This window comes from Notolepis coatsorum (assembly GCF_963971535.1).
Source record: "Notolepis coatsorum genome assembly, chromosome: 10".
NCBI classification, from domain to species: domain Eukaryota; kingdom Metazoa; phylum Chordata; class Actinopteri; order Aulopiformes; family Paralepididae; genus Notolepis; species Notolepis coatsorum.
The window spans coordinates 71461438-71474750 of NC_140174.1; the positions used below are offsets into that span (position 1 = coordinate 71461438).

A 13313-nucleotide genomic window follows, 5' to 3' on the forward strand; every position below is an offset into this window, starting at 1 on the left:
TTTAAACCCCGCCAGCACAGCTCAGATCGGCCCAGAAAAAAAACTACACCATTTCTAATGGAGTGCAATAACGGCTGGAAGGCGTAGGCGGCTGTATTTGCCCTTTTGCGAGCTCAGACCCATTCCTCACTCAGTTAACCCGACTTTTCTTGTGACTGGCACAGAATGAGTTAATATAGCCAATACCGATAAATTAAATTGTCATGATCGGCTCTGATGGCAATCTTTTTCCGATCCGCTCGCATCCCCACCGTTCAATACAATTCCATAAAGATTTCTCCCTAATAGAACCCAGAACCTGGCAGATTGACATCTGACCTATCCTTCTTCTACTATACTTGGTTGTGTGAGCAGCGTGGATCCCATGGACCAGAAGAAGACGGCATGCTACGACATTGACGTGGAGGTGGACGACCCTCTGAAGAACCAGATGAACGGCTTCCTGTCCTCCACCACCAACCTGCAGGAGATCGCTACCCTGGAGTTGAAGGTATAGGATACATAACTCCAGAGATGTGTTAGATCCTGATCAAACTGGCCAGTATCACGTCTTCGTCTGTTTGGCTCTCCATCCAATTCCTCTGCGTTGTGTCATTTTAATGGTCCTGACGTCTCCGATACCGGTTGATTAAATCCTTATCTCACCCCGTTAGTACAATCCGCAAACCATAATAATTCTCCACCTCCGTAAGAATTCGACACTTCGACAACGTGAAATACCTTATGAGGAAAAGCGTTGTTTATTGCTATAAACAGGAACCTCAGCTCAGATGTTAACAGATTGTATTGTCCTTGCAAAGTCTATTCTAATGACCTTTCGGTGTGTTCAGTCTATCTAATGATCTTTCAGTCCAGTCTATTGTCCCTCTGTCTCTCAGTCCAACAGTGGTCAGGCCTGTTCGTTAGCCAAGACCATCCTCGTGGTAGCCGAAGCTAATGATGATGTGGCATTCTCCCCCCCCCCCCCTTCCTCTGTGATAAGAGGAGAGAGTCTCTTGGTCCCTTCCCTCCTGTGGGATTTGTTTCTTTGGTCTGCCTCACACCCGGAAACACTGTTCGACTTATAGATCTTCGTCGTAGCAACGACAAGCCCACCCCTTCTCTGGTTGTCATGTGCCGCGCTGTCATGACAACCGCTAAATAACCTTTACACACATCAAAACGCAGTTACTGTCAAAACCTCCATCGCGCTCTGCCTCTGTGGCCCCTTATCTTTGTTTTGTCTTCCAATCGGAATTCAAAACAAACACCCTTGCTGGCAGTGTGCTTGTGAAACCTCTTCTTCTCCACCGTCAATATCATCCCGTGATGATAATGATATTACCCTCTTAAAGCGTCTCTTTATATCAGTTTTATAAACCAAATATACATTGAAAAAACCACCATTGTCTCTCAATCCCCCCTTGATTCTTATCACCCCTTCAGAATCATAAATCATTATTTGTTTTTTTTATTAATTATGCCAAAAATAGCCTGTGGTTGAAGCAAACCAACCTCATCTCTCGTGCACAAGAAATTAAGACGGCCCACGGTCAACCCAGTGATCTTGCTGCCTGATGTCTGTTTGCGCCCCCCTTCGTGCACAAAGGGAACCGAAACCGACCACCAACACCATCCAACGACTCATAACAATTAGAGCTCCTCTGTCTGCTCCCAATAATTCTATCCTGTTGTTTTACTGTTTTCCCTCTTATCTACCTTCTATATATATCCTTCTATACATATATCTTCTATATGAATCCTCCATTTATATCTCATACTCCTAATCAATGAACACAGGACTTCTCGCTGTTGTCTCGTCTCTCGATCTCCTGATTGACTCTGAAAGGAAGTCCCTGCTTGTCCATGATTCACCGCCCATGCTCTGTTGTTTCAAAACGCTCTCTAAACAGCGTCTCCACAGGGAAGCCCCCTCCGATGTCCGCCTCGTTCTCCCCTGGGCAACACCGCCTGCGACCGCTGGACTCCGCCCTGTCGGCCGTCTCCGCCCCGTCGGTCATCTTGGTTGAGGCTCATCTCCACCGGCGTCGGCCCTCTCCAGACTCTGAAAGGAGAAACACCACGCCAGCAGTTTTTCTGTACACTCGACCCGGTGCTTTCTATTAGTCTACCGTGGCTTTGGGCCTGCAGCTCGTTCTCTATATATTTTTTCCTCTGCAAGCCCCTGCCATGGCCACGCCCTTTCAGACTGTTGGACGGTGTGAGTGTCCTACAGCCCATGGCGCGATTTGTTCTCTATTAGTCCCCCACCTTCTCAACACCCATATCTAATCCTACAGGGCTGTTCCCTGTTTGTCTTCCGGCGTGACACCAGCAGCTAAACGATACCCACTCCGCGCTCTATCTGTTCGTCCCACGGGTGACCCCCAGCGCGCGCCAGTTCTTTCTGGTGACGTGTCTTCAAGACTCTGCCTATTTATTAGGTGTGAGAAGGCCCCACTGGAGATTGAACTCCCTCTTATTTCATAATTAAACTTATTTAATTAAACCGCATCTCATCTCTCTGTGCAATTATTTTACCCATTCAATAATTAAACTATTTAATTAACCTGTATATCGATATTATTATTATGATAATAACATACAACAGAGCATCGCTCTAACATACAACAGAGCAGGTTGGTTCCCTGCCCCTAACTCACATACACATACTCGTGGATACTAAGTTATTTGTCACAGAAGGTGTATCTAAATGGCAGCCTGTCCAGTAGCAGAGGTCTAGAGTGTGGCGTGCCGCAAGGAAGTTGCCTAGGACCTTTGCTCTTCTCTGTATTTACGAATGACCTATCTTGGGCTACCAAATGTGCTACAACAGTTCTTTATGCAGATGATTCAACATTGTATTACGCGGCACCATCATGCAATGTACTTAATGAAGTTTTGAGTAGAGAACTTAAAGTTGTGCATGACTGGGTAGTATGTAATAGACATGTCCTTAATATCTCCAAGACTAAATGTATTGTGCTGGGAACAAGGCACAGGTTATCTACAAATCCAAAGCTTCATTTAAACTTGTGTAATTCAGCAGTTCAACAAGTTGAAAGTACTAAACTCCTTGGAGTGATGCTGGATTGCACCCTGTCTTGGTCTCAGCATATTAATTATATTGTTTTAAAAATGGGAAGAGCAATTGGTATTTCCAGGAAATGTGCTTCTTTTGTTGCCCGTCCCCTTTTATGTCAGATAGTGCAAAGTTTAGTTTTATGTCATCTTGACTATTGCTTTTGCTATGTGGTCATCTGCTGCCAGTGGTGACCTCAGGAAGCTCCAGGTGGTCCAGAACAGGGCAGCACGGTTGGTACTGGGCTGCTCACTAAGGTCTAATGTGAGCCGTATGCATGCCCGCCTCTCTTGGCTTAACGTTGAAAATAGATTGTCTTTTAATATACTTGTGCTGTTCAAGTTGGTCATGAGCAGTAAGACTCCTGTTTTTATACATAATCAGATTGTTTTTAGTAATACTGTGCACGAGCATTACACTAGAGGTTCCAGTAGTGGGCAGCTTGAATTGCCAGGTCCTAGAACCAGCGCTCTGGGGAGATCTTTTATTTTTAGAGCATTAACTCTGTGGAATGGCCTGCCTCGGAACCTCTGCTGCATTTACAGTAGATTCACTTTTAAAAATAATCTTAAATTGTTTTTAAATTGTTTTTAACACTGTAAAGTGTTTTTTTGTTTTTGTTTTACACTAATGTAATTTTAGCTATATTAATTGTTACAGTAGGTTCATTATGCATTGTGTGTACTGACTTTTAATAATTTTGTTTTTTTGCAATGGTGATTGTTTTTGTGTTTTTTTGTGTGTGGACCCCAGGAAGACTAGCTGGTTGCTATCGCACCAGCTAATGGGGATCCCTAATAAAATAAAATCAAATCAAATCAAATGTACCATTATCTAACATACAACAGAGCTGTCCGTTGCTCTACCCTAAACGGGGCTGTCTCCGTCGCCCTGGAGCTGTACGTTGCTCTATACCCTACGGGGCTGTTTCCGTCACCCTGGAGCTGTCACGTCGCTCTATACCCTACGGGGCTGTTTCCGTCGCCCTGGAGCTGTCACGTCGCTCTATACCACACAGGGCTGTCTACCGTCGCCCTGGAGCTGTCCCGTCGCTCTATACCACACGGGCTGTCTACCGTCGCCCTGGAGCGGTCCGTTGCTCTATTCTACACTTTGAGTTCCTTTACAAAGTTCTCACATACACCACCGTGTATACACACAAGCAGTTGGTCATTTGAAAAAATTAAACTCCTTAATTAAATTAAACTCTAAATATTCCCCTATGGGTAATGGAAACTCCCCAGCACTACCCCCCCCCCCTCCGCAATTAAACTCCTTAATTAAATTAAACTCTAAATATTCCCCTATGGGTAATGGAAACTCCCCAGCACTACCCCCCCCTCCGCCACTAGGTGGCGACCTACTCCTCCTCCATTTGCCTGTATTATCCCACTGCCCCCCTAGATGGCGGCCAAACTCAGTCTAGAGGATTGTAGCTGACGTGTCACTTCCTGGTTCTAAACCCCTCGTGGCTCTGCTCAATTGTCTGCTAAATTTTTTTTTCCTTTTTTTTTCCCACCGTCCCTTTAATGCCTCAAACATTCTCTCGCTACCGACCACACCCGTAACGTTTGTTCACTGCTCCCTTCACATCACAGTCCCGCTTCCCGCTTTCTGCGTTTTTAACAGTAATCAAACTAAATACGATGTTGCCCCTTTAATTGAATGAACATCTCCCCTTTGCCTCCCTTCCCATCTCCTATACAGTGGCTTCTATGCTCTGTAGATAAGACTCTCGATTTTCAAAACAAAAACCGGTGCCGCTCTGCTGTTATTCAAACACACTATTACAGCTGGCATTCTCTCTGTTTCAAACTAATTACGTTTACGGATACACTATTGTTCGTTTTCTTATTGGCTTGTGAAGTTGTTGAGACTCACTTTATCTTTTCACCGTCAGTTGTTCTGGTCCATGGCGCTGTTTATCTCTCCGGCCTTGCTCGGCTCGCTCGCTGGGTCCATGGCGCTGGCCTTGCTTGGCTCGCTCGCTGGCTTGGCTCGCGTCCATGGCTACCCCTTCACGCCTCGGCACTGTACATAGTCTCTTCCTTTCAAGCAACTTCAAAGCAAGCAATAATCCGGGTCCAAACGGCACCAACTGTTAGATCCTGATCAAACTGGCCAGTATCACGTCTTCGTCTGTTTGGCTCTCCATCCAATTCCTCTGCGTTGTCATTTTAATGGTCCTGACGTCTCCGATACCGGTTGATTAAATCCTTATCTCACCCCGTTAGTACAATCCGCAAACCATAATAATTCTCCACCTCCGTAAGAATTCGACACTTCGTTGGTTTCAACCGGAAAAAATGTGCCGAAAAGTGTGGTTTCTTACATATCTCGATGTGATATATCAAGAAATATCTACAGCAAGAATTCTGGGGCTCAATGAATCCAAAATGTCAATGTGGTTAGAAGTGGTGGAGAGAATAAAAGCTAGCTTATAATGGTAGTGTCTGGTTAGGAGTGAGGGATAATGGAGGTACTATCCAAGAGGGGGTCCGGGAGGGGGGGGTTTGAGCTGGAGCATATGTGTGTAGGGTTTTAGAAAATAGGTATTAGGGGTATATTATATACTAACATTTATATAATTGTAATTTCGCTGGATATACACTGTATACGGTTAAAATGTTATTATAGACTATTTTTGTTTTATCCTGTTTCTGTACTTGCATATATTTTAACCACCTTTACTGAAAGTTTCATTATGCATTGTGTGTTGAGTACTGACTTTTAATAATTTTTTGTTTTGCAATAATAAAAAAAATATAAAAAAAAAAAGAATTCGACACTTCGACAACGTGAAATACCTTATGAGGAAAAGCGTTGTTTATTGCTATAAACAGGAACCTCAGCTCAGATGTTAACAGATTGTATTGTCCTTGCAAAGTCTATTCTAATGACCTTTCGGTGTGTTCAGTCTATCTAACGATCTTTCAGTCCAGTCTATTGTCCCTCTGTCTCTCAGTCCAACAGTGGTCAGGCCTGTTCGTTAGCCAAGACCATCCTCGTGGTAGCCGAAGCTAATGATGATGTGGCATTCCCCCCCCCCCCCCCCCCTCTGTGATAAGAGGAGAGAGTCTCTTGGTCCCTTCCCTCCTGTGGGATTAGTTTCTTTGGTCTGCCTCACACCCGGAAACACTGTTCGACTTATAGATCTTCGTCGTAGCAACGACAAGCCCACCCCTTCTCTGGTTGTCATGTGCCGCGCTGTCATGACAACCGCTAAATAACCTTTACACACATCAAAACGCAGTTACTGTCAAAACCTCCATCGCGCTCTGCCTCTGTGGCCCCTTATCTTTGTTTTGTCTTCCAATCGGAATTCAAAACAAACACCCTTGCTGGCAGTGTGCTTGTGAAACCTCTTCTTCTACACCGTCAATATCATCCCGTGATGATAATGATATTACCCTCTTAAAGCGTCTCTTTATATCAGTTTTATAAACCAAATATACATTGAAAAAACCACCATTTTCTCTCAGATGGTACAAAAGAGCAAGAGAGTTGACGGCGGTCAGAAACTTTGGGGATCATTCTGAATGTTTGTAGTGTGTGGTGGTGCACAACTGCACCTACTGTCCAAGTATACATTTATCACTAAATATATACTTTTCTTCATACCGCTAATTTTTATCTGACCACTGACTTGAGAGCAAGGACATAAATTGTCGTAGATGTGAAGCTTTCATTGTGCATTCCAGACTCTTTTGATTTAACACAAAGTGCATGTAAGCCGCCACTAGGGGCATGGCTAACCATGACTGAATGAATCCAGCGCTTTACAATTTGTTCCTCACATTTGTACCCATTCACACACACATTCACACGCCGACGGCGGAGGCAACCATGCAAGGTGCCAACCTGCTCATCGGGAGCAATTAGGGGTTAAGTGTCTTGCTCAAGGACACATCGACACGCTGCCTGGTAGGAGCGGGAATCGAACCGGGAACCTCCGGATTGCCAGACAACTGCTCTACCTCCCACTGTCGCCCCTATGAGTGAGTGACAGAGCTGGACCATGACTTGCTTTGCATCTAATTAAAACACACAGGTCAATACACGTTGACCTGTAGGCCCAGACCCCTATCATGAACATGAACGAGAATGCCAGTAGACTGAGTCATTATAATTTTGTGTAGACCAAGCAGACCTAGCCTGTCTCTTCAAGTGACTCAGCCAAACGGGAATAATGAGAAAATAGAGACGCAACTAAGTAGCAATAACTTTCATAGTGTGTGGCAAGGATTCTACACAATATCGGATCTTAACTCATTGAGCGCCAAAAACGAGATATCTCGTTTCTCACAGCTAACGCTTGAGCGCCAATAACAATATCTTGTTTTTCGTTCCTTTTTCTGATTATTATTATTCTAAACACTCGCGCGGGCCTTTGTGAGTGTGCCTGGGACCTCTGGCTATGTTATAATCGCAATGGCGATTGAATCCCGACAGGTGGCAGTATCGCCTACCTTTTGAACTGCATGGGCCAGTTTAGTGTGGGGCCATACCCAACGCACTAGGGAGCGAGCAGCAGTGAGCAAACTACAGCCAACTAACGTTCGACAATGGCGATCGCCTAGAGAGAACTATTGGATATTATGAAGAAGAAGACCAAACGGATGATATGGATGGTGATTATGGATGATAAGGTGCGTTTTCACCAGACTATGTTGGACTCAGCACTTCTGGTAAATCATAAAAATACTATAGTCAAACCGGCCGAATTAGGAAACGTATTCGGCTCCGTCGTATAGTCTGGCCCGAGCACACAATAGTAGCCTGCAATGCAATGGCGAGCAAACTATTGGAGATGATGAAGAAGAAGACAAAACGGATGATATGGATGATGATTATGGATGATAAGGTGCATTTTCCCCAGACTGTTGGACTCAGCACTTCTGGTAAATCATAGAAATATTATAGTCAAACCGGTCGATGAGGAAACCTATTCGGCTCTGTGGTATAGTCTGGCCCGAGCACATAATAGTAGCCTGCAATGCAATGGCGAGCAAACTATTGGAGATGATGAAGAAGAAGACAACGGATGAGGGCCACCTAACGTTATATGTATTGATCCTGTTCTGATCCAAGACACTTGGAGCGAGAGTGGAGTACCTGCTGACAAAGGTAACGTCTATTTTACCGAACCCAATCATTCAATCTTTATTTATACTCGATAATATACTGAGTAATTAAACTAATTTACAGTGCCGTCGAGATCATAAAACATGCTTTTGTAATGATCGCAGCGTCGGAAAATGATGGCTTTGTGAAGAATATGGTCGTGTTTACCTTTGTCCTGGCAATAATATAGGTTTCAGGCGAGCAGCCGCAAGATTATGTGCACAAAACGCACTATATCTCACAATCTAGAAAACCAGCCTGGATTATTGTGAAACGGGGCGATTTTTTGCGTGGTATAGCGCACAAACGAAGGTATGTAGAAATAAACAGTTTTGTCCCTGTTGGAGTATAAATAGTGCCTGTCAAATGAGCCATAATATTGTCTCCATAGCTATAATATAGAATATACGATGGGTCCGCAAACATCATGGAAATGGTCAATAACGCTGGCGCCAGGGAGTAATGATGGAAAAACAGCGTGGCCGTCAATGAGTTAAAGGAAAACCCAGTAGCACAGTCAACATTGCTGCCTCCCTACTGGACGAGCAACCTCCCAGGAGAAGCCTTGACCCCAATGCGTGCAACTGGATTCTGGACTTTCTGTTGGACCATCGCCAGGTGGTGAGGATAGGACCCAGCATCTCAGCCTAGGGCTGGCCGATATGGCAAAAAATTATATCATGATATCGATAACGATATCATATCACTCGATATCTATAATTATCGATATTGTTATAAGTATTAATTTAAAAAAAAATTAAACAACAGATATATGTTTATTTTGCAGCAATTCTTTGTTGTTGCCGCCATCTTTAGTGTTACAGCCCCTCACATTCCAGTTCTCAGGCTGCAGCTGGTTTAAAAGCGAAAGTAAACAGGCTTTTCTGCTGGCTGTGGATCAAGGGGAGTTGAATAGTTCTGGCTCTGCTAGTTTCTTTTCTATCTTTTGGCGCTTTTTTGGTGGACAAACCACCGCACATGTGCACCGTGACTCGCGACTGGAGACTAGCTCTGCTAGCACACATAGCCTACTGTGTACAGACGGTTTCAAACTGTATTTTAAATTAGAAAGCAAACAAAATAAATGGACAAGAGAAAAATAAATCTCAATTTTGGTCAGTATTGTCATTTGGACAAGCAAAGCCATTACTTTAAGTTGCAGGCAAGAAACACAAGTCTGTCCACTGTCTCTGGTTTTAAAACTGCCCTGTTGCAGGTCACACAAAAAAAGGGTTATTAAGTTAGCAGATGACACAACAGTGATAGGCCTAATCACCTAACAGTGATGAAATGGCTACAGGAAAGAGATGGACAACCTGGCACAATGGTGCTGGGTGAACAACCTCTCTCTCAGCGTTGACAAGACCAAGGAGCTAGTCGTGAACTACAGGAGAGGCGGAGAAAGGCTGGACCCCATCAACATCATCAACACAGGTCTGCTGTGGAGAGTCAGCAGCTTCAAGTTCCTCTGTGTCCACGTCACTGAGGACCTTACCTGGGATGTGCACACCGGCCAGGTGGTGAAGAAAGCACAACAAAGCCTCTCTCACCTCTGGGCTCTGCCAACCGCAAAGCGCTACATAGGGCCGCCCAGAACATCTGTGGTTGTGAGATTCCCTCCATCTAGGATATATACAATGGCCAGTGTGTCGGCAAAGCCTGCAGGATTATTAAGGGCCCCAGCCACCCCAACCACAAACTGTTTCAGCTGTTACCATCCAGCCAACGGTACCGCGGCCTCAAGACCTGGACCAGCAGACAGTTTTTCCCCCCAGGCGGTCACCGGTCAGACTCATGAACAAATAACACTAGCGGCCGGCTACGGCATGTGACTGGGGAAATCCAGTGCTATTTTATTGCTGTCTCTGATGCTGATTTGCACACACTACACCCATGCAGTGTTTGATATGTAGCCTAGAGCTACTTCTTCACTGATTCTACTGCTTTGCACCCACAACACCCACACTGGGATTATTACATTGTGATTATTGTATTGTAATCAAGTGCTATTTTTTTATCATTGCTTATGCTGCTAATTCCTAAATGTTTATAAAATTTGTATTGCTTCTTTTTGTACTCCCTTATGTTAATGATGCTGCTAAGCCGAGGAGTCGAAAATATGACAATAAAACTGATTCTGACATCCAAGGTGGCCTGTTGGGATGTTAGATCCTAATGTGACATTTTTGATTTTATGTCTGCACTTTATGTGCTCATTTTATGCCTGTCTTTTTTTCTGTTGTGAAGCACTTTGAGCTGCAGTTTCTGTATGAAAGGTGCTATACAAATACAGTTTATTATTATTATTATCCAGCCCCTGGCAGTTGGCCTGCCCACTCATTACAGATGTCAGCACGGACCATGCCTTTAGTAGGACCCCTGACTAACTCACTTCTCAAGGAAGCTGTTAACTGTCGCAGAAATAAATACCGGACATCATGCAAATTCACAGAGTATTTGCATAAATATTTCCAGTCCTCCCCATTCTTGTGGGAAATGTTTTGCTTACTTTAAGCTTTTGTGAAGTGTGTGGTGTGGTGGAACCGGAATCAGTTATGCACGTTGATCTTCATGATCAATATCAATGTATTAGTAAGACACGTGGATCAAAATACACCTAAGAGTGGTCAATGAGCTTCGCTGAGAGGACTGTGCTCCCATTGTAGCCACCAGAAACATACTGAGGGAGATGAGGGGATGTCCAGGGCTGTGGGGCCTACCCTCCTAGGTGTGAGATTTGAGCTATTGTCTTGATCAGATGTTGGATTATTCCACATGGGGTAGAGTTGAGAGTTGAAGGTGAGTTTTCCTAATCAAAGAGTCATATCGCCCAGTAATAAAGGATCACCCTGTGAGGCAGGTGTTGCCGTTAAGACCACAGCAATCGACACCAAGACAAGACCAACACTTACACTGGACAAGAAAAAGCAGTCGAGGCCAGAGGGCTGCAACAACTAATCGACTAATCCACAACTAATCGATTAAAATAAAAAAATAAGAAAAGATGATCGATTAGTTGGGTCTATGATGCACCTCCATGGCCTGTTGTTGAAGCCATTTAATGTATAGCAACGCCTATTTAAAAAAGATCATAGCATAGCAAAAATTCATAGCATACTGTACATTTATGTTTGCTTTTTGTTTCATAACTGTCAATTTGCATGTTTAAAACAAAATGGTACAGGCCGAGGAATAACGTTTAGTTTTTTGCATATCATTTTTTTTTTATCTGATTAATCAAAGTATTAATCAACAGATTCATCGATTATCAAAATAGTTAGCTGAGGCCAAGTTCAAGATTAACAGAATAGTGCACAAATCATTTTACATTTCTATATTGATGATGCACTACAGTAGCATACATTTATTTTCTATTCAGAATGTATATTTACAATGTAGCTTTGTACTTAAAGCAAAAGTCTCAGAATAAAACATCATGTTTTGCCCATCAATCATCATATACAGAAAACATTAAAAAAAACTGAATAGATGAAAAGGGACATGGAGTAATTGAAGACTCCTATACCAAGACAGGGCGGAGACAAATTAGGTCAGAGACGGAGATGAGGCCATGGCCTCTAGAATCATAACCCCTCTGTGAGCCTTGACCTGCTTTCTGATCTGACATGTTTGTCTTTGTCCAGATCCACGAGACCATAGAGTCCATCAACCACCTGAAGACTCAGAGGGACTTCATGCTCAGCTTCAGCAACAACCCTCAAGACTTCATCCAGGACTGGCTCAAGTCGCAGAGCAGAGACCTCAAGGTAAGCCCCACAACGCCTACATCCACTAACTCTGAGGTCAATGTGCACATTAACTGGCTAATATTCACATTTTCTGGCGGGGCAGTACATTTACATTTAGTCATTTAGCTGACGCTTTTATCCAAAGCGACTTACAAGTTCTGTACGACAAGTCATCAGGAAGGGCACAACTCTATCAGCTGAGTAACAATGTTCATCAAAGTGTTGAGTGCTACAGTGTAGGTTAGTTTATTAGGACAAGTGGGGGGCGGCATGGCTCAGGGGTAGAGCGGGTCGTCCAATGATCGAAGGGTTGGTGGTTCGAATCCCGCTCAAGCCCATGTCCATCCCACTGCCGTTGTGTCCTTGGGCAAGACACTTAACCTACTTGCCTCGTATGAATGTGTATACATGTGAATGAATGTTGGTGGTGGTCGGAGGGGCCGTAGGCGTTGATTATTCGCCACGCTTCCGTGAGTGCCTCAGGGCAGCTCTGGCTGCAATTGTAGCTTACCACCACCGGTATGACTGTGTATGAACGAATAATGGACTCTGTGAAGCGCTCTGGGTGTCATGAAGAGCGCTATATAAATCCAAGTCATTATTATTATTACAGTACATGCAAGACTTTTATTGGTTAATGTGGGTGGAAAATGTGCCAAAACAGCGCAAGGATCTCACCCAATCAATCAATCAAACCTGGTCCTTTGGTTTCCTGCCAACTCCGCACCCATGGTGTGGTGATTGTTCATTTTGTTTTGATTAATAATTTAACCAGATAAGGATAAGCGCTTAGTGTCTACTGTAGTAGAGCCTTATTAACAGATGATTGGCCTTATGGAGTTACATGGCCATAATTCACAGGCCTGAATGACGATTGAACCCTGATATTGACGACTTGTGACGAATATTGATGGTTATTTTGTGATTCTGTTACTTATTTATTTAATTGTATTGTAAATTGTTGTGTGTCTTTATGTCTGCGTTCTTGTAAAATAGATTTTTTATCTCAATGAGTCTTTTTCCTGGTTAACTCATTCAGCGCCGGAGCTTAATCCGCGAGATGGCGCTAGTACGCTACCGCTGTAAGTCGATGGGGGCACTGCGAGATTTGCGAGTGCTTAAAATATATCTTAAATTATAGCTATGGGTCTAATACACCCGTCGATTATCAGCGAGTTGCTTCCAGTCAACATGTACAAAACGGATAGTTTTTTCATCTGTACATTTCCGTTTTATACTGTTTTGAATATGAGTATAACTTTGGGTGCTTCTGAGTAATTCCAGAGAAAGACACGATAATAGCGTTTTAGTGGAATACACTAAACACGTTGTCATTTTTCGCCTGATTATCGAATCTTCCTGAAATCAACGCTAGATCA

At 43.7% G+C, this 13313-nt stretch overlaps 1 protein-coding gene across 2 annotated transcripts in view; it reads left to right on the forward strand.

The window, feature by feature from the left end:
• The window catches only part of smarcd2 (SWI/SNF related BAF chromatin remodeling complex subunit D2), a 74484-nt gene that overhangs the window by 44689 nt on the left and 16482 nt on the right, over positions 1 to 13313 (forward strand). For both annotated transcript variants that reach the window (XM_084323564.1, XM_084323565.1), the window contains exons 10-11: positions 355 to 490; positions 11830 to 11952. In XM_084323564.1, coding sequence (XP_084179690.1) covers positions 355 to 490; positions 11830 to 11952 — 259 coding nt within the window. The remainder of the gene's footprint in view (positions 1 to 354; positions 491 to 11829; positions 11953 to 13313) is intronic.